General features: G+C 49.3%; 2 protein-coding genes across 2 annotated transcripts; both read left to right on the plus strand.

Annotated features, from left to right (window-relative positions):
• Positions 1-2,564: 2,564 nt before the first annotated feature.
• ANGPTL4 (angiopoietin like 4) lies at positions 2,565-12,863 on the plus strand. Its single transcript, XM_089536860.1, has 7 exons — positions 2,565-3,011; positions 3,919-4,029; positions 5,272-5,410; positions 9,124-9,237; positions 9,750-9,848; positions 10,036-10,311; positions 10,997-12,863. Exons 1-7 carry the CDS (start codon positions 2,565-2,567, stop codon positions 11,176-11,178), a joined length of 1,368 nt encoding a protein of 455 aa, XP_089392986.1. The 3' UTR covers positions 11,179-12,863.
• Positions 12,864-15,106: 2,243 nt separating this feature from the next.
• Positions 15,107-24,586, plus strand: RAB11B (RAB11B, member RAS oncogene family). Its single transcript, XM_089535425.1, has 5 exons — positions 15,107-15,742; positions 19,986-20,181; positions 20,831-21,024; positions 21,571-21,651; positions 22,628-24,586. The coding sequence occupies exons 1-5, from the start codon at positions 15,703-15,705 to the stop codon at positions 22,771-22,773; spliced, it is 657 nt and encodes a 218-aa protein (XP_089391551.1). The 5' UTR covers positions 15,107-15,702; the 3' UTR covers positions 22,774-24,586.
• The last annotated feature ends 1,871 nt before the right edge of the window (positions 24,587-26,457 follow it).

Here is a 26,457-nt window from a genome sequence, read left to right on the forward strand (position 1 = left end):
GTCTATTATCAGAGGGAAGGAGGCCTTGTTTCAGCTCTGAATGTGTCCCTCGTCCTCTTCATGCAAAGACTCCTTTGCTTTTTGTTTCCAGGGTATTGCACTGAGTGCTCCATATCCACAGATTTTTAAAATGTATTGAAAATATTTTAAAATTATACCATCTCTACCCGACTATAAGTCGAAGTCATATATGATTCGAGGGCAGGTTTTGGGGCCAAAGTGATGGATTTTGATATGACCTGTGGATACGTCGAGGGTAAGACTTAGGGGCATGTAACAATGGATGCAAAGGATGTTGCAAAGGAAAACGATGCCAAAGAACATAGAAAATTCTGGCAGGCATCACTGTGCTCATCCGAAAGGCTGGATGGATGAGAGAGTAGATAGAGGGGATCCATGCTTCTTTTTGGTGCTCCCAGGATGGACTAAGCTCTCACCTTTTACCACTCTGTTCAGAGGAAGAGGATGGTTCTTTTAAAATATAGATGAGAGTTAAAGTTACTTGCATCAACCTGTGGATAAGTCGACCCAGTTTTTCTGGAATCAGTTATCTGACTAAAAATTCTCTCCTTACACATGAGTATATACAGAATACATGCCAAAAAGCAAAGCTTGATTTTGCCATTTTATATCGGGGACACCATTTTACTCTGCTACTGAATTTAATGGGACTTGAGCATCCACAGATGTTGATATCCATGGGAGGGTCCAGAACCAAACGGAAGAAGCAGGGACTTGGAGGGGATGGAAAAGAAGCACGAAGGTGGGAGGATGGCTGGTGCCTTTAGCCGGGGATTCCCATCCTAGGAGCGGGTTCAACTGGATGACCCCAGGGTCTCTTCCAGCTCTGTCATTCGCTTAAACTGTTTTTGCACTTGGAAAGGCTGCCCTGTTGGGTTTTCTGTGGAGGAACCATTGCCTGGGATGGGTGGGTGAGGTGGATGTCTGCTTGGGATTTACCCAGGACTCTTTCCCCAGCATCTTTGAATGTAAAAAGTAAGTCACGCCGCCAAGGAAGCCAGATGCAGGAGACGGCCACTGAGTCAGCGAAGGCGGAGGAGCTTTGGCACGTGGCATCCTCTGGCAACTGCGGGGGCCTCAGTGCCCAGGGTGGGCCAAGCCCTGTCCTGCCAGCCATGGGGTCTGTGAAAGGCCAGTTTTGATATGTAGATGGAACCAGTCCCTCCTTCTCCTCTTCCATAAGTGGATCCATATTTGCAAGCCGCTTCCTTCCATCTCCACTTGGAGCAGGCCTTTTGCAAAGCTAGTGGCCCTTACTTGCCTGTTGACCCCAAGACATTTTGCATTTAAACTGGTATTTAAGCCGGCCAGGAGACGCGAGCGCCACAAAACCCTTGCTTTCAATGCTTCTAGGGATGGAAATGAATGACTACTGTTCTGTGAATGAGGCATCGCTTATTGTAACCCAGGACACAACTGGGAAGGAGAGGAACAAAAACAGGGGACTTTTCGATCCATCTGGATGCAGCGCCGTTCTCCATTTGGCTTGGAGAGGGTTTGGAGCATCCTTCTGCTGCTGTCGGCTACAATTCAGTGCTCCAAACAACAACAACAACATGATCTGATGAGAATATATAGTTCTTCAGTGTGAAAGGGCCGCTGCTAAGAGTATCTTGGGGAGAAAAAGCATCGCCTTTAGGCTTGGCTCTCCTCCCGCACGACGTCTGCATCTTCTTCTCCTGTTCTGGCTTGCCTTTTTCTTTCTTGGCTTTTTCCGGAGCAATCCATGCGCAAGTTTTGTGTCATGCTGAACTTTTCCACACTTCGGGGTTTCAACCGTGGGAGAAGGAACGCAGCAAAGAGGACTGCCTGGGAAGAACAATGGTCATCACAACAATAGTAGCCATGTCACCATCATCATCATCATCATCATCCTAGCATCAGCTCTCCCTCTTCCTTCCCCCAAAACCAACCATCCCTGGATGATGCCTTTGGGAAGAAGCCCTCTAGTCCAGTCTTCCTTGATGCTGGGTCTCTTCAGGTTCATCTTATATCAACCTGAAGGCAAACCCATCATAGAGGTTTGCCACTGGACTCAGTTGATCTACTCCGGGGAAGTGCTTTGAGCGTTGGACAACTACAACTCTGGAGGCCAGGGTTCGAATCCCGGGAAACCTTTGGTCAGGTCACACTCTCTCAGCCTCAGAGGAAGGCAATGGCCAGCTCCTCCTGAAGAGAGCCTTTGGAGAGCCATGGGTCCCAGCAGCAGCTGCCCATCCAGGAGTTGCCTGCCTTTCTCTCTTTGGGTGCCTTCTGCTTGGAGCCCCGAAAGCAGCCCTGGAGAGGCCTGGAGGAGGAGAGGGAGAAGCCCCTGGTTGCTGGAGGCAAGGCCAGGGTCTGGAGGAGGAGGAAGGGAGGAAAGGAGGGCAAGAGAGAAGGAGGGAAGGAGGAGGAGGAGGAGGAGGAGGAGGGGAAGAGCCGGGCGGCGTCTATAAAAGGGGGGCTCGTTCTCCTGGCCTCAGAGCCGGTCCCTTCTTGGCAGGCTCCCTCAGCTCCCTTGCCTTCCTTCCCCGGAGGAGGAGGAGGAGGAGGAGGAGGGGATCATGGCCGGCCGGGGGCTGCCCTCGCTGCTGCTGCTGCTGCCCCTGGGGCTGCTGCTTCTCTGGAGCCCCGGCGGCGCCCAGTCGGCCAAGGGTGGGGGCGGTGGTCCTCCGTGGGCGCGGGCGGAGGAGGTGTCCTTGCTGGCGCACGGGCTGCTGCAGCTGGGCCACGGCCTGAAGGAGCACGTGGAGCGGAGCCGGGCCCAGCTGCGGGAGACGGCCCTCCGCCTGGCCGCCCACAACGCCTCCCTCGCCCGCCTCCAGCGGGAGCAGCACCAGCAGCGCCGCGCCCTGCGCCTCCTCGACCGACGCCTCCTCCGCCTCCAAGAAGGAGAAGGAGAAGGAGATGGAGATGGAGATGGAGATGGAGGAGAGCCCCCGCACGGAAGCCGCCTCCTCCTCCGACGGCGCCCCGGGACACAGACCCACCCCGCAGCGGCAGCGGAGCAGGTGAAGGAGCAGGAGGGTCAGAGGCACTCTGCACATGCCCAAGAGAACCCAGAGATGGAGCATTGGCAGCCGCAGAGGGTTGAGGGCTCGAAAGCACTCTGCACATGCTCAAGGGTGTCCTTGTCGGACCTTGGGAACCCAGAGGGAGGGTGTTCGCCGCTGGCTGGTCAGAGGCACTCCAGACATGTTCAAGAAGGGTGCCTTTGCTAGAGCTGGGAACCCAGAGGGTTTGCCGCTGGAGGCGGTTGGTGGGTGAAAGGCACTCTGCCCACACTCAGAGGTCCCCTTATCACAGCTTGGGAGGAGTGCCAGAACCATTATATTGGACTGTATTAGACTGGTGCAGATGGAGACGGCTGGAGGGCCAAAAGCACTCTGCATATGCTCGGGGGTGCCTTAGTTAGAAGTTTGGGAACCCAGAGGGGGAGTGTTTGCCACTGGAGGTAGTTGAAGGGTCGAAAGCCCTCTGTCGGTGCTCAGAGGAGGCGTCTTTGACAGCACTTGGGAACCTAGAGAGAGAGTGCTAGGACCATCCTGCTAGAGGTGGTGAGAGGCACTCTGTACGTGGTCAGGGACACCCTCCTCAGAGCTTGGGAGCCCAGAGGGGGAGTGTTTGCAACTGGAGGTGGTTGGAGGGTCAAAAGCACTCTGCACATGCACAGGGGTGGCTTGGCTAGAGCTTGGGAACCCAGAGGGGGAGTGTTTGCCACCGGAGACAGTTGAAGGGTCGAAAGCCCTCTGTCTGTGCTCAGAGCTCTGCTCTGGGCCCACAACAAACTCCAACTGCCAGAATTCCATAGCCTTGAGCCAGGGCAGTTAAAGCGGTATCAAACTGGGTCATTTCCCCAGTGTGGATGCAGCCCCTGAATGCCTTTTTCAAGGGGATAAATCCTTGGGTCCCTTTCAGAACCTGGTGAGCCTCCAGAACTCGAAGATGGAGGAGCTTTTCCAGAAGATCAAGCAGCAGCAGTACCGGATGGATAAGCAGAACCTGCAGATCAAAAGCCTCCAGAGCAAGGTAATGCCGCCCTTCCTTCACTTGGAAAGCACTTTGCGCATGCTCAAAAGCACTCTTCTCTGCTTGGTTAATCACATTTGAAGCAATCCGAAATGGCTCTGGGGAGGGAACCCCTTTCCCTTTGGATGCTGCTGGACTCTGCAAAGTCCTACCCGGTGCAGCAAGGTGGTTGTTGTTGTCTTAAAAGCAAGGATTACTCAGGGGTAAAGGGGGAAAGGACATGTGAACTGGTTCTGAAATGTGTGTTGGCACTGTGCCTCGCTCACTGGCCATGCATGGAAAACATGGCTCCTTGGGTCACCCTTTCTCCAGCCGCCTCTTTGGCCAGGATTATGTTTGCTGGAAGGAGGGGGAATCCTTTACCAACTTGGCTTCTCTACAAGGTATAAAACCTGAGCGGCAAGATTTTTGTCCTGCCGCAGTTGAAAACAACAGCCGTCTTACATAAGCGTCCTGGGTGAACTTGGCCTCCCCAACCCCCCGGTCTAGAATTAAGGAAGTCCAGTTTTGCAGAATCCGCAGCAAAGCCGTTTGGCTGCCGGGAAAGGGCCAAAGTTATTGATTTGTTTTAATGGCATACCTGCCAATATGTCACAGAGGACAGCCAGGATTTGTGTGGCTAAGCAACATCAGTGTGTTCAAGAGGGCCAGAGTTATGAATGAGGGAAACAGACAACCTTGGAGAGCCTATGGGAGTCAAAGTGACTTACAATACCAGTTAAAACCATAACTTATGTTGAGTTACACAGTTATTACATAAGAGTCGATTTAGCAAATTCCTATTTATTCTGGTTGGGATTAGTAATGGGAATTAGAGCATGGTGGGAATTGCGCAGCTCTCCAGTTGTTGTGGGGCTACATTTCCTATCCGTCCCACTAGCCAGGTGAAGAATGCTGGGACTTGTAGTCTAAGAACAGGCTCAGTTCCTGTCTTTGGCCCATTACTTTTTGCCTTACTATTAAACAGAGTGATAGAAATGCCTTGGGTTGGCTGCCCAAAGGGTCTCCCGAACCAGGGCAGCCATCACCAAACAGTCTCTGGGCTTCATGACCCTTCAGATCAAGGGAAGAAGGGCTTGTCTTAAAGATCTGGGGTATGGTTCTGCCCCTGTCCCAATGAGTGTTCCCCAGATGTGCCGAACTACATCTCCCATCATTCAGAGAACAGGTTGTCTTTTCCCAGGTGCTCTGCTTCCACTTTGCAAGGGCCCTTAACATTTTCCATGTCTGCCTCCTCCCCAGGTCAACATGCTCCTTCCACTGCATGTCAAAGGAAACGACATGGAGACCTCCAAGTGGAAAGGCAGCCTCCTCCAGGGCAGTCCCGATCGCCCCGCAAACCGTAGCCAAGGTGCCATGGCTGAAGTCTTGGAAGCATCTGGTGAGTAGCTTTGGGAAGTTGGCTCTGCTTTCCCACTTTTTCAGCTGCTTTTAAAATGTCCCGGTTTCTCTCTCCTCCTCCCACTTTCCCCTTTTGCTTCAGTTGGGTGACGTTTGGATTCAGAAGAGAGGAAGGAGCTAAAGCTTGCACTTCCCAGTGGGCTCAGGCAAAAGCAAACCGCTGCAGCCTCTCCTCGCTTCTCTGTCCTTCACCTTAATAAGTTTTGCCCCCTTGACCATGAACTGGTGTTGCTTGGTCACAGTTTTTATATGTGAAAGATTGGAGGGTAAGATTGCACATTTGCAATAAGTGGCGCTACTTGGAGCAGGCCGCATTATCTGACTGGACCTCACTGAGGCCTAGGATCTTGGCTGGGCGACTGGGAATGGAGAGAAAATAGGAGCCTCCACCAAAAGGATTGGGGCCAGCCAGAATAATTTTTACCGGATTTGTGGGGAAAAAATGATCTGCTCGCCTCTTCCCCGCACAGCCCTTGGTGCACATGGAGTGCACTATCGGCCCTGGCCCTGGGCCAAGTGTGCGAAAGGTGACACGTGCAAAGGAGGGGGGGGTTCCCTTCCCCTCCGGAAAAGGGAGGGCTAAAGGCTCTCCAGCCAAAGGGAAAAGCCGCAGGGGTCCTGGCGCCCCTCCAAGTAGGGGAAAGGCAGCGAAAGGCTGGGCTTCCCAAATGATTTCTCCTGGCTTGGGGTGGAAAGGAAATGCCAGTTCCCCATTCAGCAAGGGAGAGCCAAGCCTTGGGGGGAAAAATCTGTATCTCTGTATTGGACTCTGGAGTGTGTTTGCGTTTTTGAAGATTAAAAATAACACATTATTTCAATTTTACACACACAAAAGATAAAATTTGACACGGGGCCAATGATAACATCAACAAAACGGCAGGGATTACGCGACCAAAAAAGTTAGAAAAGGAAAAACAAAGGGGAAAGAAAAGAATTAAAAAATGGAAACATCAAGCCACCAAGACAACAAAATGTCCAGCCTCACCAAACCTCCCAAACTTAAATGGGGCAAGAGGAGGGCAGAGTGTGGGGGTGGGGGTGTTTTGTGGTTTTTGAGACAGCTGCTTTCCTTGAAATGCAGTGGGTCAGCAGTAAAGAAAGTTGCCTGGTAGGTTTAGCTTCCTTTGCGACGGTGGACCTGGGAGGGAGGAATGTAAGAATGCATGGAAGGGGATCGGGGATAAGCAGAAGGACTGGTTTATTATGGCAGGAATGTGCTTTTTGGAGGGGCTGGGATGGCGGTGTTGAGGGGATGGGAAAGGAGGACCCAGCAGTAAAAGGAGGGCTCAATCTGGGCTTCTAGGTTGTTGTTAGTTGCTGTCAAAAGTCCGCTTTGACTTATGGCGACCTGAGAGTCCTGGGTCAGCGACTGTGCTGCCCAGGTCTTGCAAACTCAGGGCAATGGCTTCCTTGTTGGAGTCCATTCCTCTGTAAAGCAGCCTTTGCCTTTTCCTACTGAGTATTAGCAATTCCTTGCTCAGCCATGAAAGCTGTTGAGTGACTGGGGCAAGTCCCACCCTCTCAGCCTCAAGGAAAGGCAATGCCAAACCCTCCCTGAACAAACCTGACCAAGAAAAACCCAGGATAGGTTCGCCTTAGGGTCCCCATAAGTCAGAAATGACTTGAAGACACACAACAATTGTCATCTTTTGAATGGATCGGGTTGCATCAGGATGTGTCCAAGGTATGATAGCCTCAGTTCAGTCATTTTGGCTTCTAGGGAGAATTTGTTTTGCTCTTGGTACCAGAACCGGTGCCAAGAGAACTTTAGCAGTTGAAGTTTAATGCCACCAAGTTAGCTTTGACAGCAAGAGACCTCCAAGAGCTGGTCTTCAATGCACCTCTTCTGCAGTCTTTCTCTTTTCACCACTTTGCATTATTGTCCTTTCTAGTGAGTGATGTGTCCAAAGCACAACAGCCTCAGTTTTGGGCATTTGGGCTTCTAGGAGGAGGCTTGGTTTGCTTTCAGACCCACTTATTGGCCTTTGTGTCTGTCCTGGGTGTCCGTAGATTTCTCCTCCAGGGCCACGTTTCCAAGAAAAGTACACTGGCTTCAATGAAAGCCTCCCCTGCTTCTCCTCTCCAGTTCTCAGGCTGAGTTGTCCTTTTCTCTGGGCTCTCCCAGATCCAATCTGTGGTCTCAACAGAAAGGAAGAGGATGCATCTTAATGTCAGGATGACCGAGGGTGTTTTCATGCACCCACCCACCCATCCAGGAATGTGCTGTGGTCAGGATTTGGTTAGTCTGGAAGCCAGCTTCCTCCGGATGCAAGAGCAGTGACTCATGGCCCTTGTGACGGCAGGCTTGGGGACGGAATCACCAGTGTGTTGTGCAGACGTGCGCAATTTCACTCTCTCTGTGTGTGTGTAGTGGTCCTGGCCCGCTTGGAAGGGACGTTATCAGGATGCCACTGGCCCTGGAGGTGTTTATTACTGCTGTCTCTGCTCTGGATTCTAGCCCAAAAGTGAAACCCCAGCTGGAAACGGGTTGGGGTTTGGCCTCTTCCCTATGACTCCCATCACTCCTAGCATGACCTTATGCGATTTCCAGTTCTGGGGATAGGGACCCAAAATCCCATTGCTGTCCTTTGAGGCTAAGAGAGTGGGACTTTGCCCAGGTCCAGGCAGGATTTGAACCCTGGTCTCCCAGAGGAGTCTGGCTCCAGTGCTCCAGCCCCAAGAACCAGGTTGGCTCTGACATGCTGGGGTAGGTGATTCGTGAACCAAGGACCATGTGCTTTCCCTGCAAGGGTGTTGAAGGGGAAATTCTTTTGGATCTCCTTGCATGGAAGGGGTCACATCTCCCATCCCCTCCTTCCTCATTGGAGTGATGCAAGATGTCTGGTGCATGGCTTGCGCTTCCACGCTTCCACCGCATGTGTTGATACTCAGAGAGGAATTGGGGGAAAGTTCATGTTTACACTCCTGGGTTCTCCCTCCCTCCCTCCTTCTTTCTCTTCTCTGCAGCAGTGTTTGGAAAATCTGGGCTAAATTTACCCAGATCTGAGCATGATGGGAAGAGAGGGGAGGGGAGGCCCCCTTTCCACTGCCACCAGCTTGGATCCGTTCCCCCACCAAGTCCAAACAGAGCCTCCCTTTGTCTTTGCATGGAGCCCATAGGACACACAGGGGGTGTGTTTGGTCTCTTTTCAGTGGAGTAAAGTCCCTTTCCCTCCTGCCACGTCTCTGCCCTTTCAATCAGGTTTCCAAAGGGACTTTGGAAAGGTCTTGCTGGCAACCTCGGAGCAGAGTCCAGGCCATGGGCAAGTTCTGGGCACGTGAATGGCGTTTGCTCCAAGCCAAGGGGCTTAGCCATGTTGGACTGTCCTTGGATAGCTCTCCTTTGGTTTATTTATTAGCTACACTCAAGGTTGCATGTGTGGCTCTCTTGGTGTTGCCCTTATTCTCATATGGGCCCTGCAAGGCAGACCGGGTCATGAGAGGAAGTGATGGGCTGGTCCAAAGCCCCCCTGGGAGCATTTAATGGCCACTGGGGTAGAAAGCATAGAGTTGGAAGGCCATCCAATCCAACCCCTGCCATGCAGGAATACACTTTGTGACTCTGGGTGAGTCACACTCTCTCAGCCTCAAAGGAAGCCCATGGCAGCAAACCACCTCTGAAGAAATCTTGTCAAGAAAACCCTGTGATAAATATCTTTTCTTTTCTCCCTTCCTCCTTTTTTTCCTCCTCAGAATTCCCAGCCAGCTGTCACCAGATTTTCCTTGATGGGGGGCAAAGCAGTGGGGTCTACCAGATCCAGCCCTCAGACTCCCCACCTTTCGAAGTCTTCTGTGACATGACTCCAGGTATCTATCTGTCTAGAAAGAGAGATTGAAAAGGAGAGAATGTGTTTTATGGATTGGAGTTCTGGGTTTGAATCTGTCCTTAGCAGGGAGATTACAGCTTGGACTTGGCAGGGCATCTAATGCCCTGGACTTTATTTTTTGTTAAATCAGAAGTTTAGTCCCTGTTTTTCTCAGGAGAGGAAAGCAAAACCGTTTAAAGCTTAGTTAGACCCCTGACTTTCTTGCTGTGTTTTTAAACAACTCCATATCAGAGCAGAATTCAAAGACACAATTGTTTTAGTATGAAATATCAGCATGCAAAGGGATCTTTGAGACTAGCTGAGCAGAATAAGTGTTCCTAGACTTGGTCTCCTTCCTCAGAATGTGAGATTATGAAAAGTTTATGCTGCAACTTCTTTGAGTTAGTCTCAAAGGTGTGACTTTGCCTAACAATAATAGCAGTTGGTGTTGGTAGATGGCTGTGGATGGCTTGCAAATTGATCTTCTTCCCTTTTGTTTTTTGGGATTCCCAGGTAACGGAGGCTGGACCGTGATCCAGAGGCGGCTAGATGGCTCTGTCGATTTTGACCAGCTGTGGGAAGCCTACAAGAACGGCTTTGGGAATCTTACTGGTAGGTGGCTTAAGGGGTCTTCCTCACTGGGTTGTCCTCCATATGACATCCACACTTAACTCCAACCTCAGTAGGACTATCATGTCTCTTCCCCAGGCTAAACCTATCCAACTCCCTCAGCTGTTCCTCATAGGGCTTGGTAGTTTCCAGATCTTTCATCATTTTGCTGTTTGTTTGCTCTCTGTAGGAGATTTCTGGCTGGGCTTGGAGAAGATCCACCAGATCACGAAGGACGGTCGGTTCCATCTCTTGATCGAGTTGCACGATTGGGAAGGGAACTCCCAGAAAGTGAAGTTCCTCTTCAGCCTCGGGGGAGAGGAGACGGCGTACACCCTCAGCCTCCTGGGACCCATCCTTGGCGAGCTGGAGAACGCCATGGGCGACTTCCCACAGCTGCCCTTTTCCACGCGAGATCGGGATCATGACCTCAAGGGAGACGCCAACTGCGCCAAGCACCTCACTGGTTAGTGCCTGCGGAAAATAACTTAGCCCCAGGGTATTTGGAGGACCTTATATGATTCTGCCCGTATCTTCAGATTTTCTGGGGCATCCTTCTCTCTGTCCCACCATTTCACAGGCACCTCTGACGGGAACATGGGAGATGGGGCCTTCTTGATGGTTGCCCCTAAACTCTGGAACTCCTTTCCTAGAGAAGTTAGACTAGCACCTTCCATGCTATTCTTTCAGAGAAACCCTATTAAGGGCCTTAAATGTGTTGTTTATGATTACTCTTCTTTCTCATGGTCACGAGTAAAGAAAATAAAGCGACAAATTGTGAAGTCCAGGATTCAGACCTTACCCATTGCTGTGAACTCTTTGGGCCAGCCTTTCCCCAACTTGGTACCCTCTAAGTGTCCCAGACTACATTTCCCAATGAGCTGTGCTGGCTAGGGATGGTGCGCATTGGAGTTCCAGACATTGATCGAAGAGTGACCAGTTTGGAAGAAACTTCTCAGGAGGTTGACTGTAGATGGTGAAAGGCTTTCACCAACAGAAATTGACCATTTTTGTGCCATGAGGGCCCTTTTCAATTTTGTCCCTGATCTTACTAGACTAGTAAAAGGTGTTTAGCAGTATAATTTTGTCTTAAAATTAACATTTCCGTGGAAGTTTCCTCGGTTGACGCCTGTCCCCTCTTCCTTCTTCAGGAGGCTGGTGGTTCAGCACTTGCGGCCATGTCAACCTCAATGGCAAATACTTCCGCTCCATCCCGCGCCAGCGACATGAGAGGAAGCAGGGCATCTTCTGGAAGACATGGAAGGGACGCTACTACCCCCTGCGTGCCACCGCCATAAAGATCCGACCTACGGAGCTGGGGGCAGCATCCTAAAGGCACTGCTGTCCGACCGCTGGAGAAACACGGGGTGGCCCTTGATCCTACAACATGTGGCCACGTCTTGTTGCTTCTTTTGGTGGGGATGGGGGATGAGGAAGGGAGTGCCCCACAGACTCCAAAGAAGCCTTCCTTAAATTGATACCAGGCTGCCATGCTAACCGCTGGCTCCTTGGTTGGGTGCAGAGTGGTGACCTAGGAGGGTTGGGGAGAGCCGTTTAGGGTGGGAGGGAAAGGAAAGGACTTCCATGTTTGTTGGAAGGGGTTAAGTGGTGTTGGGCCTTGAAGCCAGGTGCTCTCCGAAAGGATGTTTTTGCGGTTCGTTTGGATGATCCCTGGTGCTGTTCTGTGAGTGTTCCCCCACAGGTCAGGTTTGTCACATTCCTGCAGGTCAAAGATGTGTCTTGATGCTCTTCTCTTTGTGCGTTGAAATGAGAGAGAGGTGGCCAGTCTTTCAGCCACACTTGGCCTCTCCCCATGCATCATTTTTAACAATCTGTGTGCATGTGTGTGTGTGTATGATCTTTCCCTCCCTTCTTGAACCAAAAATGTTCCTGTGGACTGTTGGGCGATGAGAAAGGGGGCACAGGTTCAGCTTCTCCTAAGAACAGAGGTGTCCCATGGCGGAACCAGTTCTGAAGGATGCCCAAAGAAATCTTACCCGCCTCTGAGGCCATCTCTGGGTACAAAATGCAGGCAAATAAAATGAACCAAGGAACAGAGCTAGCCATGGTAAATTGGGCCACACTTTGGATAGCTCTGGTCCTTGGTTTGTTTTATTTGCCTGCATTTTGTACCCAGAGATGGCCTCAGAGGTGGGTAGGATTTCTTTGGGCATCCTTCAGAATTGGTGCCCACATTTTCCCCCCAGAGTGTTCTGGGGCTTTCCCACAATGCTTTGGGTAATCCAGCTGCCTGGCGCTGTGCAGAGATTTTTTAATGTTTTGGAAGGGATGGAAGAAGCAAAGCTGTGGTCAGCCATGCTGATGTTCAGGGAGATGCCTGGTGTTGCCAGGAATGGAGCAGAACATGGAAATGATGCCTGCACATAGTCTAAATCTCCCTGCAATTGATAAAAAACATCATAATAAAGGACCATTTAGCATCTTGAAAGGAACTGTCTTCCATATGGTACAGCTGTCCACTCTCAGACCAACGTTTCCTTGGACAAATTGCTATTTGTTTTGCCTTGGTTGGCATTAGGCTCCAATGACGGAGCTGCCATGAAGGGCATTTTGGTGGAGCTGGCTGGGAACAGGGCATCCCTTGGCCCCACAAGAGGGACCCAAAGTGGCTGCAAACCAAGCTAGGCTCCCCCCGTTTCCTTCCTCTTCCTCCTCCTCCGTATGTGTGCGTATGTGTGTGTTTTAAGTCATATTGACTCAATTGACTCCCACGATAAGCTGCTTGTTTTTGTACATAATGGTTGTGCTTGTCGGTCTACTGGTTTTTAAGAGTGTTTTATCCTGCCTTTTTAAAAAAACCAGTTGTTCCTGTGGTTGAATATCATTGAATACTGTGGTTGTTGTAACTTATAAAAGGTTGCCTTGGATGGACCCATGTGAGGAGAGCAGGATGTCATTTCTTGCTCCTTGCTTTTCCATGTCGTCTTCTCTTTTTTTACATGCTTGACATACGTCAGTGAATTTTTTTTTAATGAATTAAAAATTAATAAACCAAAACTCGTTTCAGTTGTGATTCTGTGACAAAGTACACTGTGGCTGGTCCTTTTAGAGGTAAGTTGTCTACTCTATGCATAGGGTTGTTGTGCCTTTGTTTTGCTAAGAAGCTGCTTTGCAATTTCAGCAGAAAGGCACTCTGCATATCACTCAGAGGAACCATGTCCAAGAGCAAATGTATTGCCCTCTTTGCAGAATGAGCATGCTTCCAAGACCCCAAAACACAGAAGTAAAAACATATCCCTATCCCAGTTCAGAATCTAAAAATGACCGGACTGTGGCATTAATAAAAGCTGATTGTTTCTATGCGTGCTCAGAGGCACTCTTGTCTTTGAGCTTGCTTTAAAAATAAACCTCTCAGGAGATGTGCTCCGAATCTCTTAGAGAAGAAGGTTAGTTTTGTTTTGCTTTTGGGAGCAAGGAGAGTTAAGTTCTGGGGCCAGGAAGGAGGAAAATGCATTGCATGTCCCATCTCCTTGGGAAATAACCAGTCTCCCATCTCCTTTGGAAATGTAGGAATTGGAAATTCTCGTTAAATAAAAGACGCCACAGCTCCGCTTGGTGGACATCAGGTGCCATTGTCTCTGCCAAGGAGCCTCCATTCTGCAGCATCTTATTGATGCTCAAATGTGCAGCTGTTGGGTTTGTGAGGAAGGAGAAAAGCCCTTAGCCATATTCTCCTTTTCCTCTCCAGTTGTCTTAGCATTAATCCTTTGTGTATGGATTAATGTTCATTAGTTCCATGTATATTTCACCTCTCCTGCCACCAAAATGCCCTGCATGGCTTTCTCCTTTGCCTGCTTTATAGAATCATAACAAGGAAAGGCAAACCCAGGAAATTGAAGAGTTCTAAGTGGGAGAGATATTTCAATGTCTTGCTTTTTGCACTGCTAGAAATTTTGGGACTGAAGGGAAATTTCATTTGGGGGCAGAGTTCTTATGGGGGACTGAGAACGCCTTCGTTTGGCACCTCCTGGAGCTCTGCTGCCCCTGAAATAAATGAATTTATTCTGCATCTTAAGGAAGCTGTTCAGATGGTCAGCAAGGCCAGGGTTTAAAATGGCCTCCCTGACCCTCTCCTGGTGGCCAAAGTGACCGAGGGACATTGCAACTTGCAAAATAAAGAGTATTGCCCCCAAAAATCTCCAAATCTGTTGCATTGCAAAGAGTGAGCTGCTCAAAACTCTTCACAGGGTGAAGGCTTCTCTGAGTTTGCCTTTCTTTGCTCTCTTGGCCTGGGCCTTTTTTTTTAAATGGACGCTTAACTTGTATTTCTCAAAACTCAGCTGAATTAACCGACTGCAAAGATAGAAATTTGAGAAGGAAAATGTCATGGTGTGCGTGTCTGTCCCCAAATTCCTGACTCCATTTTGCCACCCACTGCAGCTGAACTCTCAGACTTGGGCTGCATGCATCTGCATGGCAGAAATAAGTGGTTTGGCACCGCTTTTAACTGCCACAGCTCCTTGCTATGGAATTCTGGGATTTGGAGTTTTGTGAGGTAATTAGTCCTCTCTGTCTGGTGCCTCACAAAACTACAAATCCCAGGATTCTATACCATGGAGCCGTGGCAGTTAAAGCGGTGCCAAACTGCATCAGTTTTGCAATGGGGACGCAGCTTTGGTTAGCAGATATATTGCGGTTGGCAGTAGGAAAACCAGTGTGAGGTGTACAAGGGAGCCATGACACACAGTGACCCAATGAATGTGAAAAATCCTATGGGAAACAGGTCTGTGTGACCCACTTCCAAACAGTCTCTAGTTGACAAAACTCTGGAGATAAACCCCTTCAGAGGGGCGAAGAAGGTTTGGCACCGCTTTAACGTTGTCTGGCTCAAGGCTATGGAATTCTGGGAGTTGGGAGTTTGTTGTGGGCCCAGAGTGGAGCTTTGCTCCGCTCTGGGCCCCACAACAAACTCCAACTCCCAGAATTCCATAGCCATGAGACAGACAACGTTAAAGCGGTGCCAAACCGGGTTATTCCTCTAGTGTGGATGCAGCTTTATAATATCTCTGACAGATAGTTCTATGTCTCACAAAACTCCCAGAATCCCCTAGTCTGGAGCCACGGCAGTTAAAGCGGGGTCAAACTGCGTTGATTCTGTAACTCTGAGGCGGCCATAGAAGTAGAGAGAGTTATATTACCATCGAGAACTGTCTCGTATGTATACAATAATATGTATAATATACCTATATACGCATACATAGGTCTAACATAGGTGATATATGTGTAATATGCGTGTGCGTTTCTGTCACAAACGGGTTTATTGAGCTTTATTATCTCTTTAGTGATCGCCTCAGGAAACAAACAAGAAGAAGACGCTCCTCCTAATAATTCCCTCCTTTTTTTATTTTCTCCTCAGGAAACTCGCCCCGCCCCCTCCTCTGTTTGAAAAAAAAAGCCCCTCAGAGAAGAAAACATCCCAACGGCCGCCAAGGCTCCCGCCTCCTGATTGGCTCTTGCTTTCCCTTTTCCCCGCCCTCTTGGCTATATTATTGGCTGCCGTCCAGGCTCCCGCCTCCTCATTGGCTCTCGCGTTCCCATTTCTCCACCCTCCCATTGGCTGCCGCCGAGAGCGACCGTTGCCCTCCCTCTGTTCCCTGATAAGCCGAGGGCGCTGCCACTCATTCCCCCGCTCGGCCGTTCTGCGCAGGCGCCCTCCTCCCGGCGGGCCCCGCCCTCCGCCTGCCTCGGTGCCTGTCTGTCAGAGAGGATCGGCCTGGCCTAGTCCGGCCTCCTCCGCCCGAACCACCTCCCGCCGCTCTTCGCCCCTTCTTCCCGTCCGCTCGCGGAGACTGAGAGCCAAGGGCCCGCAGAGAGAGATTGAGAGAGAGGCGTCGCCATGGGAACCCGCGACGACGAGTACGACTATCTCTTCAAAGGTAAGGAGGAAATAGGGCCCTGGGGCTGGCCAACGCTTCCCCAGTCTCATTGCCCCCTCCCTATTGGCCCTGCAGCTGTGGGAAAGGGGAGGGGCTTGTACGGGACCCCTAGCTCTATGGGCGGGGCCTCGGAAGTAGGAGGGGCCTAGGGAAGGGAACCTTGATGAGGCGGGGCTTAGTTGGGGACCGCCCTCTTTTCTGAGGGAGAAACTTAGGGATGGTGCTTGGCTGAGGACCGCCCCTTTGGCACTGGGATGGGAGGAGCTTAGGTCTGGAGGGGCTTATTTGAAGACCTTGGCTCAAGGAGGGAGGCGCTTAATGGAGGAGGGGCTTATGTGGAGGTGGGAGGAGCCTAGGAGTGGCGTGGAGGGGCTTATTTGGATACCTCCCCCTTGACTCAAGGGTGTGAAGGAGGAGTTTAGGCATGAGGAAATGGAGGCGGGGTCTATGTGGAGACCTCCTTGGTGGGGAGGTGGGAGGAGCCTACAGGGGGAGGGGCTTATTTTAAGACCTCCTTAGTTCAAGGGAGGGAGGAGCTTATGTGGGGACCTCCTCCTTGGTGGGGAGGTGGGAGGAGCCTAGAGATGATGAGGAGGCAGGGCTTGTTTGGGCACCTCCCCTTGGTACTGGGGGGCTTATTTGGTGGCTGGTTTGAGGGAGGGAGGAACTTATGGAGGAGGGGCTTTGTGGGGGGTGGGAGGAGCCTATAAGTGGGAGAGGCTTCTTTGACACCTCCTTGGTTCAAAGGAAGGAGGAGCTTAGGGTTTGGAGAAGATGAAATGGCAAGGGCATGGCATAAAAAGGGGGAGGAGCCTTGTGAAGTGGTGCACATCATGTGGAAAGGGGGAGGGGCTTGTGGGACTGCCCCTTTCCCTGAGAGAGGGAGGAGCCTTTGAAAGGTGGTTGGAGGGCGAGGGTGGGCTCCAAAGTGCCATGTATAAGTCTAGGCATTTCAGTCCCACAACCGGCCCCCAAAACCTGGGCCGACTTATCAAGGAGTCAATGTCAGTGCCGCCCTTGGACTCTTCTCCCAAAAGGAACCATCCTTGGCTCCTGGGGGCTTTGGGAATCCACCTGAGCTCCCAGAAACGCTCCCCATCTGAACAGGAAGCCTTGGGGAGTTCACTTCCGGTTCTGCAGAGCAACGTGTGGTTGGTGGGATACAGGGCTAAGGTGCATGCATAGGCTACTCAGGCCAGGCTTCTGGTGGGCCATGTCACTGAGGGGAGAAGGGAGCACAGTGTTCCCAGCCCCTTGTTCCCTGTGCTAGGCCAGGGTTCTTGGCCTTGGAATGTCAACATGTTTCCTTTGGGCCCTTTGGGTCCTGCCGAGAGATTGTTTGTCTTTGGAACCACCCAAGTCAACACTGCTCCACCACACTCACATTCTTTGGTTGCGCATCAAAGGCTCTGCTGCTTGTCCAGCCTTTCTGAAACAATGGGCCAGCGACAGGGAGAGGAGGGGGTGAGCGGATGATGGCAGCAGAGAATAGAAGGAGGGCTGGGAGGCTAGAGGGTTGGGCTTCAGAGGTACATTGAGGGGGGGGAGTTCTGCAGTGTCCAAACACCAGCTCAGTTCTAAATGACCTCATATATTAAGCCCCCAGCAACTGAGCCCAGTGACATGGGAAGCAGTTGACTTGAGAGAAATTCAATGGTTCCCATGGAAGAGGTGCATAAGCTGCTGTTTGCAGTGTTTTTAAAAGGCAAAAGGGCAACTGCAAGAAGGAGCTAGGGCTCCTGAGACTGGGAAGGAAAAGGGCTTTTAGAAAACAGCCATAAAATGGCAAGTGCACTAGAGAAAAGGGGGTCTTTTTACCCTGGCCATTTACAGCATGCCTTGTCAAACCTGTGGCAGGCTGCCAGGCTCCTGATAGCCCCAGCTCCTGCCCTTGTAATACCAGGAAGGTCTGTGGAGCCACTGGTGGGCCATTGGCAGGGTATGGATTTGCTTTCAGAGTTGGCATTGGGTCTGGGCATCCTAGGTTTGTAACCCATAATCAGAGATGCTTATCTGGTAAGGAATGGTGAGTAGCTACTAGGGAAAGGGTGTTTTTTGAAGTGACATCTGGCTTCTAGGACCTCTTCACCTGGGGCCTCTGCCATGGTCTTCTCAGTGCCAGGTAAAGACTTCCGTCCTGTTTCCCTCCCACAAGTAGGGTATTCAAGAGAGTTTCGAGAGCATTTTAGCATCCTCATTGCACTTAATTCTGCTTTTTAATGCTTGTACAGTCCATCTTTCTTTTCTTATTTCTTTCTGTGCTGGATACTGTACTGTTTGATTATTGGGATTACTGTTGCCTTTGTAATTTATGGCCAAACCTCCAAGCGGATTTATTGGGCTGCATAGAAATTAGGAAAAGGAATGGGCCTCCTCAGCTTCTTCTCATCCATGAAGTGGTTGCAACAGGGATCACCTGCAAAGTAAACATTGTACAGGGATTCTCATGGAAAAGGTGGTGCATCTTCATGTCTGTGGTGAAACTTCCAACTGAGAAAGAGGGGTGATGATGGCTTCTGGAGAGCTGCTGGGCTGAGGCCATCGGGTTGTGTTTGGGCCTGATTTCCTTTTCCAAGGCATGTTCTTCCAAAGGGGCCTTTATGCAGCAACTCCTGCCACCAAGTCTTTCTTCAAGCTGTTTGTGTAAGGGAGGCCAGGAGATAACAGGTCAAAGTACAGGCAGAGAATGAAACCAGGCTTCTGAGGCTGAGATACCCCAAGCAAGGCATGGTTGTTCCTTTTAGTCAGTTGGAAAATCCCTTCCACATTCCAGGTATAACAGAAGGCTTTTTTTATTCTGCTTGACAGACTGATTTTAAAGGATGGTGACACCTTTTTACATGAGGACAAATGGCTCTCTGCAGGAAGCAGAACTCAAAGCGGCAGTATGACTGCTTACAGTATATCGTTCGCCTCCAATAGCCCTTTAGAGACTCAGGATGGCATTGTTTGTATGATAAAGCACTACTGCTAGGTGCTTAAAGCCAGTCTGAATGTCAAGTTCTTGCATGCTTCTAGTGATTTGACATCCCGTGAAAGGATATTCCAGAGGGGTCTTGCAACTGCAACTGCATGGGAATTGTAGGGCATTGCTGTTACACTGAATTGAGAGGATTTGTGTGCATGTCCATAGAAAGCTAGGAGAATGCCGAATGTGCTGGTGGATATAGGACAAAGCTTTTTAACGAACTGTAGCTTTCCTTTCCCCTCTTCAGAAATCAAGTTTTTTGTTCTCATGATGGAAAAAAATGTGTTTGGAAGCAGGTGAGCAATTCTTAACGAAACCAAAAGCATGAACTGAACAGAATTTGTTGTGTTGGAGATTCAGTGGCCTTTAAAGGGTGCCCCCCCCTCCCCGCATTACTTACAAAACTGGCTGGCGCTATGCAAAACCTGCAGCTGTATGCAAATATAAGACAGCTGCATAATTTGTAAATGCCAGAATTTTAGCTTTTTGTGTATGCAGAATCTGGATTGCCTCGGAGATGAATATTGTTCACCTTTTCACCTAGCTCTGGCCATGGGAAGACAGAGCTTACTAGTGTACTGTAATGCCAGCAACGGGAAGGTTGGACCTCTGGGAGGGTGGAAACTGCCTGGATCAGCTGATGGACCCAAGATTTGTTTGCTTGACCTTTTGGCACAGTTCCTTCTCTCTACGTCTCTTGTTGCTCTTTGCCGCAAATGCTTTCAGTGATGCAGGGGACTTCCTATGAGTGAGGAAAGAGTTCACATCCAGGGAAGGCTTTGGACTCACTTCCTTCAGTTTTAACAAGTGGATTTGTACTTACACATTATCTGGTTTTTCCTGCTTTGGCTGCCTTCATCTGTTTCACACCTGTTGTAAAGTTTTGTTTCATCTGCCTTAACTACCTTCTGTGAATAAGAGTGCCCAGCAGGAGGAGGCAGCCATGGCAACTGCTTAATCTTCAGGAGGAGCTGATGGCAACAAGAGAGTCTCTGGGAAACCGGAGGGAAGGAGGGAGGGAACAGCCATAGCAGCTATCCAGGGGACAAGATACAACAACATCCAAATTCCACAAAAGCGTGATATCTTTGTGGGCCAACCAAAGTGCAGAAAATGCACCATGCCAGCTTTTGAACTTTTGAAATGGATTGTTCATTAGGCAAAAGATAGCTGTGCCTGCTTTCATTGTGCTCCTTGTTTGTCAATCCCAGCCTGATTCAAGAAGAGATGCTGACAGCACTATATTCTCTCTCTTTTTCCTCCCTGCCTTTCCAGTTGTGCTGATCGGAGACTCCGGGGTGGGGAAGAGCAACCTCTTGTCCCGCTTCACAAGGAATGAGTTCAACCTGGAGAGCAAAAGCACCATTGGTGTGGAGTTTGCCACCCGGAGCATCCAGGTGGATGGGAAGACAATAAAGGCCCAGATCTGGGACACTGCTGGCCAGGAGCGGTACCGCGCCATCACCTCTGCGTAAGGCCTCCAAACTGCTTTGCCTTTTTAAATGAGTGTCAGGGCTTACTTGGTACCAATTTCTAGTGTCTGCTGGGATTCTTGCAAAGAATACCCATCTCTGCAGACCTTGACTGTCTTTAGCTCTGAAGGCACTGCTGAAGCAAAGGCCCATTAGCCAGATGTTAAATATCATTCTCACCAAGGACCCAACCTTCAGGTAGTGGTGGTGAGCAGCTTGATGCCTAAACAGTTAGTTCTTAGACTAACTTTCTGTCTAGGTAGATAAAACTGTGTAAGAATTTCACCCAGGGTTTGTGTTTGGTAAAATTTCAACATACACGAAAGCAAAACTTGAACACAATGCCCACCGCTACTTATTTTTTAGGCTCTTTCTCAGAGCCTCTTAAGTGACTGACCTGCTTCACCTTATTTTTTCCCACCTCTGAAAGTAGGATCTTGTTAAATGTGAAGTCGAAGGCTTTCAAGAGAGATATCCATAGTTTTTTGTGGGGTTTTTGGGCTATGAGGCCATGTTCTAGAAGGGTTTCTTCCTGACATTTCTCCAGCAGCTGTGGCTGGCATTTTCAGAGAATTGCTGGCATGGAAGAGAGTGGGGTATATATACTGTTGGTTGAGAGGAAGTGACCTTCTTCTCCGATTCCTCCAGCTATTACCGTGGGGCTGTTGGGGCGCTCCTGGTTTATGACATCGCCAAGCACCTGACCTATGAGAATGTGGAGCGCTGGCTGAAGGAACTCCGGGATCATGCTGATAACAACATTGTCATCATGCTGGTGGGGAACAAGAGTGACTTGCGCCACCTGAGGGCTGTGCCCACAGATGAGGCGCGTGCTTTTGCAGGTATGGCTGTCGTTGAAACTCTAGCCATTCGTTTCTTTTGAGCAGCTGGTCCCAGGGAACAGGGTTGTTTAATCCTCCCTCCAAAGTGCCAGCAACTTTGCAAATTAATCACTGGAAGGAATTTATTTATTTATTTGTTTATTATATTTATTTATATCCCGCCCTTATCCCAAGGCTGGGCCTCAGGGTGGCCTACAACATTAAAATACACCATACAGTTAGAAACATACAAAATAGTATATTAAAATAGAATTAAATAGCTACAATAATTAATAATCAAAACCTGCCACGGAACAGAGTTAGTGCAGTCTGCTGATGTCTTGTTATGGCTTTGGGAAGCACCAGAGGGGTGTTGCGCACAAAGGAATTTCAGTTTAGGTTTAGTGTTCCAGGCAAACCAGGGCTGCTGATTCTCTTCTCTGTGGTCTAATGACCTCATCTAAGTTCTTTGGGGATGGACAGATATCTCCTTAGTATCTGGATAGCTGGGGATGGGAATGACAGCACATTCAATTACTGCATTTGTTTCTCCCCACTCTTCTGCAGAAAAAAACAACCTGTCGTTTATTGAAACTTCAGCACTTGACTCCACAAATGTAGAAGAAGCCTTCAAGAACATCCTTACAGGTAAGAATTTGGTTCATACACCTGTCACAGAGAGGGGAAGGGAATGCAGACTTCCCTAGACTTCAGCTCTGGTCTCTGGTGTGTGTGTGAGATGTGTTACAGATTGTCATTTTCAGCAGCTTTTTGCAACTGTGTTCTTCCTCCAACCTCCCATTTTTCTTGGCAAAAGGTCAGTACAGCAAATATAAGAGTGGCTGCTGAGAGGAGATCCTCCCGTTCTAGCATTCACTACAAGAGCCTGAGCTTAAATCCTTCAGCTAAGAAGGATCTAAGAGTCAGGAAATGGTGCATTGCTTCCAGGTATTCATAGCACCTCATGTATTCTGTCATCTTGTTATCCTTGCAACAACTCTACAAGGTAGTTTCAGCATTTTCATGGTAGGTGCTGCTGGGCAGTTAAGGCTATGTGAGGAGGTAGCTGGCCTAAGGGCGGATGGTGAGTTTATGGCTTCTTCCTCATAGCTCTATCTCTCATGGATAGAAGGGGGAGAAGTGTGGTTATGCAAATATAAAGATTAGTCCATGCTAATCACTACTTCACTAGTTCCCATTTAGATTTTAGGCAGAGGCTGTGCATGTGGGGGTGGGGGTGGGGGTGGGGGTGACTGAGCTTTTCCTGAAACATACGATTTCTGTGGGCAGGACTTTTTGTCTATCCGAGGGAGGGTAGGTCCAAAGAAACAAGGGCAGGGTCCTATGCTATTGAACTGGCCATAAATGTTCTGTCTCACACCTCTTCTGGTGGCTGGCATGGGTGGATTACAACATCCAAATCGAGGAATAAAAATCCTTTAGGATTAACAGCAGGAACTTTAGGACTAATGGTTATAATTTAGCATGGATTCTGGTCCCCTTCCTCAGTGGCTCAGCCTCTTCCTTTGAAGTCTTGCTGGTTTTGCTGGGAATACAGCCTGTTCTTTTACTTGTGGCAGAATGCAGGTCCACCTCTGAGCCCCTTCTGGTCTTCCTCTTGCAGAGATTTACCGCATCGTGTCTCAGAAACAGATTGCAGACCGGTCCGCCCATGACGAGTCTCCTGGCAACAATGTGGTGGACATCAGCGTGCCCCCCACCACCGACGGACAGAAATCCAACAAACTCCAGTGCTGCCAGAACCTGTGACCTTCCCCCGGGGGCCGCGGCCTGCCCTTCCTTCCTCTTTGGCCTGTGCTGCGTCGGTTGGAAACGTGTGCGCACTTCTCTCCTGTCACCTAGTGACTCTCATTTCTCCTTTCCTTTGCCCCCTGCTCCCTATCCCTTCCATCTTAGAGCATTATTACTGTAGGGCTAACATTCCTTTACCTTTTGAATCCTTTTGAATGTGTGGTTATTTTGGGGGTTGAAATATAAGCATTGAGCCAGCAGATATACCCCCTCCCCTATTTTTGGTTTATTTCTGTTTCTTTGTTTCTGCATATGGTGGAAAATCCAGCTGGACACTGCTCACCCTAAGACACACACTAACTTTGGTTTGGCTTTATGTTTGTGTGTCTTGTTTGTGAGAAAGAGAGAGAAGGAAGTGAGTTTCTGTTTTTTATCCTAAACTGAAGCAACGGCTGCACTTGAGGAGTAGGGACGAAATAGCACTCTCATTTTCAAGCAGGTTGTTCTGCAGGCACAAGACTGCACACTTTTAAAACAGAGAAAGTACCCACTTCTGGCTTGTTGGAAACACATTGGTGGTGATACTTAGTTCTTGTAGTCACATGCATGAAATCTGTGGAGAACTGGGTTCTTCCCCCTCCCTGTAACTTATTCTTGGTCCCTCTCCTTTGGCTTCTTTCCTGTCTACAATGCCCAGATGCTCTGGCTGCGTAGTTTCCACTTTCTGTCCCTGGAGAGCTTTACTCTTATTCCTCCTTCCCATCATTTTGGGAACAATGAAGTCTGTCTGTCTGTTTTGTGGCCTCCTCAGCGCCACCTCCTCTTCCGGCAGACCACATGAAGTGGCTTTTTGTGATTTCGTTCTGCCTTTCTGTTAATCGGCCTAATGAAGTGCCCAAAGGCATTTTGTGATCTGTACAAATCACATATTTCAGCTTTGCACCATAGAGTACTCCTCCCTCCTTGGGCATCTTCCAGATTTGGTCTCTGCATGTTGCTTTGTTCCTCTCCCCATCTTTCTCTCTTCTCTCCCCTGCCTTTGCCCACCACAAACAACCACCACCACACCCTGGAGTGAGTGTGAAGCAATATTTTTCATGCTATGTACATAACTTGCACAGGTAAGGTTATTTGAATGAATAATTGTAGAAAACCAGATACTTGACGATGATATAACTCCTCCCTTTTGTAACACTTCAGTGTAACCATAGCTGCTTGGATTTTTGTTTTGTTTTGTTACCGCTTTGCAGTTCTCTTGCTTTTAATTCTGACCTCTTGGAAACGCAGGCTCCTGTATTACCTCCGCACCCCCAAGCCTGCCCCTCCTGTGGTGTTTTCCTTGTCCCTCTCTCTTAGCTTTGTACATCTGTTGGTTTTCTTTGAATGATTGTACTACTTAGGATGATGTACCAGAAATCTGACATCATCAGGGCTCAGAACACCACCAAAACTTAAAAGTTGACTGGAAGCTGTTTGTTGCTCTTCGTGTGTGTCTCTGTATCCCTAAAGCCATCCTCTTGCAGAAGAAGGTCTCAGCAACAGTTATTTTCCTCACCTTCTGCAGATTTTTGGACTCTTGGGTCTTAAAGCCAGGATGAATGCTGAACTGTGGGTTGGAGATGCCTCTGTGGGCATGAGAGGTGGCTGGGAGGGATCTTTCTGATGTCCAGCCACTAGCTCTCTGCAGTTTATTTGTTTCTTGGAAACTCAGTCTTACTTTGATAGATGAGTGTGTGTCTGTAGTGGCCTCTGTGACCGCAGAGTCGAGGCTGCAGCCGCCAAACATGGGCTGTGTTCCTGGTTGCATTAAAGTACTTTAAAAGCTAATCTACCCCTGTATTCCTCTAAACTCTTTGTTGAGATTCTCATGTGGGAAACGGTTTTTCAGCCAGTTGAGGTACTAAAAACATCCAGCTCACTTCCATCTGTCCACCAAAGAGTTGTTTTTTTTAAAACCCAAGAAGCCTTCTTAGGAGCTTCCCTTGGTGATAGTTTGAGGCTAGGTGAGCTCCAAAACTTCCCAGGATTCAGGGTGTGCCTGCTGGGTCATAATGTGGGGGGATGGACAGACAAGCTTTTCCAGGGCATGGCCTTCGCTGCTGCTTCTTCTGGTGGGGGGAAGGCAGGATGGAAGTCGAGACAGAACCATGATTAAATGTGATGGTGAGTGAAGGACATGTTTGTTTTCCTTACAGGAGAGACATCTCAGAGGTGGAGAGGCTGTAACTTCTGAATTTGTCAGACCTTCCTGGTTATCTCTGGCACCCAGTACTGTCTCTTGGGGACATCTCTCTCTTTCTCTCTCTCTCTCTCTCTGGCATTTCGAGCTGGCAAACAAGTCAGCAGTGTTTGCTGTTGCCTCAGCACTTTCTGTGTGCTGTATCCTCAGGCTAAGAGAGATTTCTCTCTCCTCTGAATCTTTGCTGGCCTCATCTTGCCTTTAGCACAAACACAGTCATTCTTGCATAATTAGAAAGCTGCAGCATACCTGGTGGAGGAAACCCACATTCGTTTTTGATACACATGTGCCCACTTGTCGCTTTGAGGTGACCTGGATTGGGATCCTAACCTCTCTCTCTCCAGGAGTTGATTTCCTGCTTTCTGGAGAGTTCAAGAGCCTGTTGAAGGGAGAAAAGGAATTCTGTGTGAAAGAAAGGCTTTTCATGTTAACTTGGGACACTGGAAATCACATTTTGTTGAACTCCGGAGAGTCATCCTGACTTCTCTTTAGATCAGTGGCTGGATTGCTTTTTGTGGTGACGAGAAGATCGTAGTTGACACACCTCAGTCAGTCTGACTGTTGTTCTGCCCACTGGGCTTAGGGGAGCATTACACTGCAGAAGAAGCTTTTCAGCCTTGGAAGAAACCTTGGGCAGCCTCTTAGTGCCCTAAAATGTTGTTGGGTGTTGTAGGGAAGGAAAAGGGAAGAAGGTGGGAGGTGATGGAAGAAATGCTCCCTTAACTCCTGAGCATCCGTTGGAAGTTGGGACAATTGCTTAACACATTGCAAGTTCCTTTTTGAAACAGCAGTTCCATAGCTGTCGTTTTTGTCCTGCTTCATACCGTGAGTCTGAAGCCTTGTGCAGAAAGAAGTGGAAGGCCTTTTCTCCTGGATAGATTTGCATGGAAAGAGCTTTTAGACCTAGGAATGTGGAGGACAAAGCCTCTGTTATCCTCCCCTCTCTCCCCCCACAACAACACTGATGAAAGAGGTCAGGCCTGCTTTGTCGACTCCATATTTCGTTGCTACTCTGGCGTGTTGCAGCTGCTTTGTGAGAGCACAGGGGTGCTAGAACGGTTCTTGGTGTTTGGTAAGGTCTGTTGCTATCCCACACTCCACCCTGTTATCAGTGGAGAACAAAAGGGCTCCCCAGGTGCTTTGAGAGACCCACAGCTGCTTTGAGGGGGGCAGTGCAGTGTCCCTTTCAGCCCTGGGCTCCACTGGATGTTTGCTGCTCAGAATCCACACCCAGTTGCTGGCGGCAGGATACTGGGAAGGGCAGATGGCTCTTTCCATGCTTGTTGTTGAGGATGCTGGCTCCATAAACCTTTTGCAGGTCACTGGATGGCTTTAGGCCACACCATTTTGCTTCTTAGGGAAAGGGGGACGTTTCCCTCCTCACTGCTTATTGTTTCCTGCTGAAGCTTCTGTTAAGTGCAATTCCCCTTGTAAATACTCACTCTGATTTTGTGCATGGTTAT

This window comes from Sceloporus occidentalis, unplaced genomic scaffold (genome assembly GCF_023333645.1).
Source record: "Sceloporus occidentalis isolate IW3139 unplaced genomic scaffold, rSceOcc1.0.p SCAF_8, whole genome shotgun sequence".
Taxonomy (NCBI): domain Eukaryota; kingdom Metazoa; phylum Chordata; class Lepidosauria; order Squamata; family Phrynosomatidae; genus Sceloporus; species Sceloporus occidentalis.

Coding starts and splice junctions, on each gene's coding strand:
- RAB11B (XM_089535425.1), top strand. CDS start 15,703: ATGGGAACCCGCGACGACGAGTACGACTATCTCTTCAAAG. Junction 20,182..20,830: donor TACCGCGCCATCACCTCTGC/GTAAGGCCTCCA, acceptor CGATTCCTCCAG/CTATTACCGTGGGGCTGTTG. Junction 21,025..21,570: donor TGAGGCGCGTGCTTTTGCAG/GTATGGCTGTCG, acceptor ACTCTTCTGCAG/AAAAAAACAACCTGTCGTTT.
- ANGPTL4 (XM_089536860.1), top strand. CDS start 2,565: ATGGCCGGCCGGGGGCTGCCCTCGCTGCTGCTGCTGCTGCCCCTGGGG. Junction 9,238..9,749: donor CTTCTGTGACATGACTCCAG/GTATCTATCTGT, acceptor TGGGATTCCCAG/GTAACGGAGGCTGGACCGTG. Junction 10,312..10,996: donor CTGCGCCAAGCACCTCACTG/GTTAGTGCCTGC, acceptor TTCCTTCTTCAG/GAGGCTGGTGGTTCAGCACT.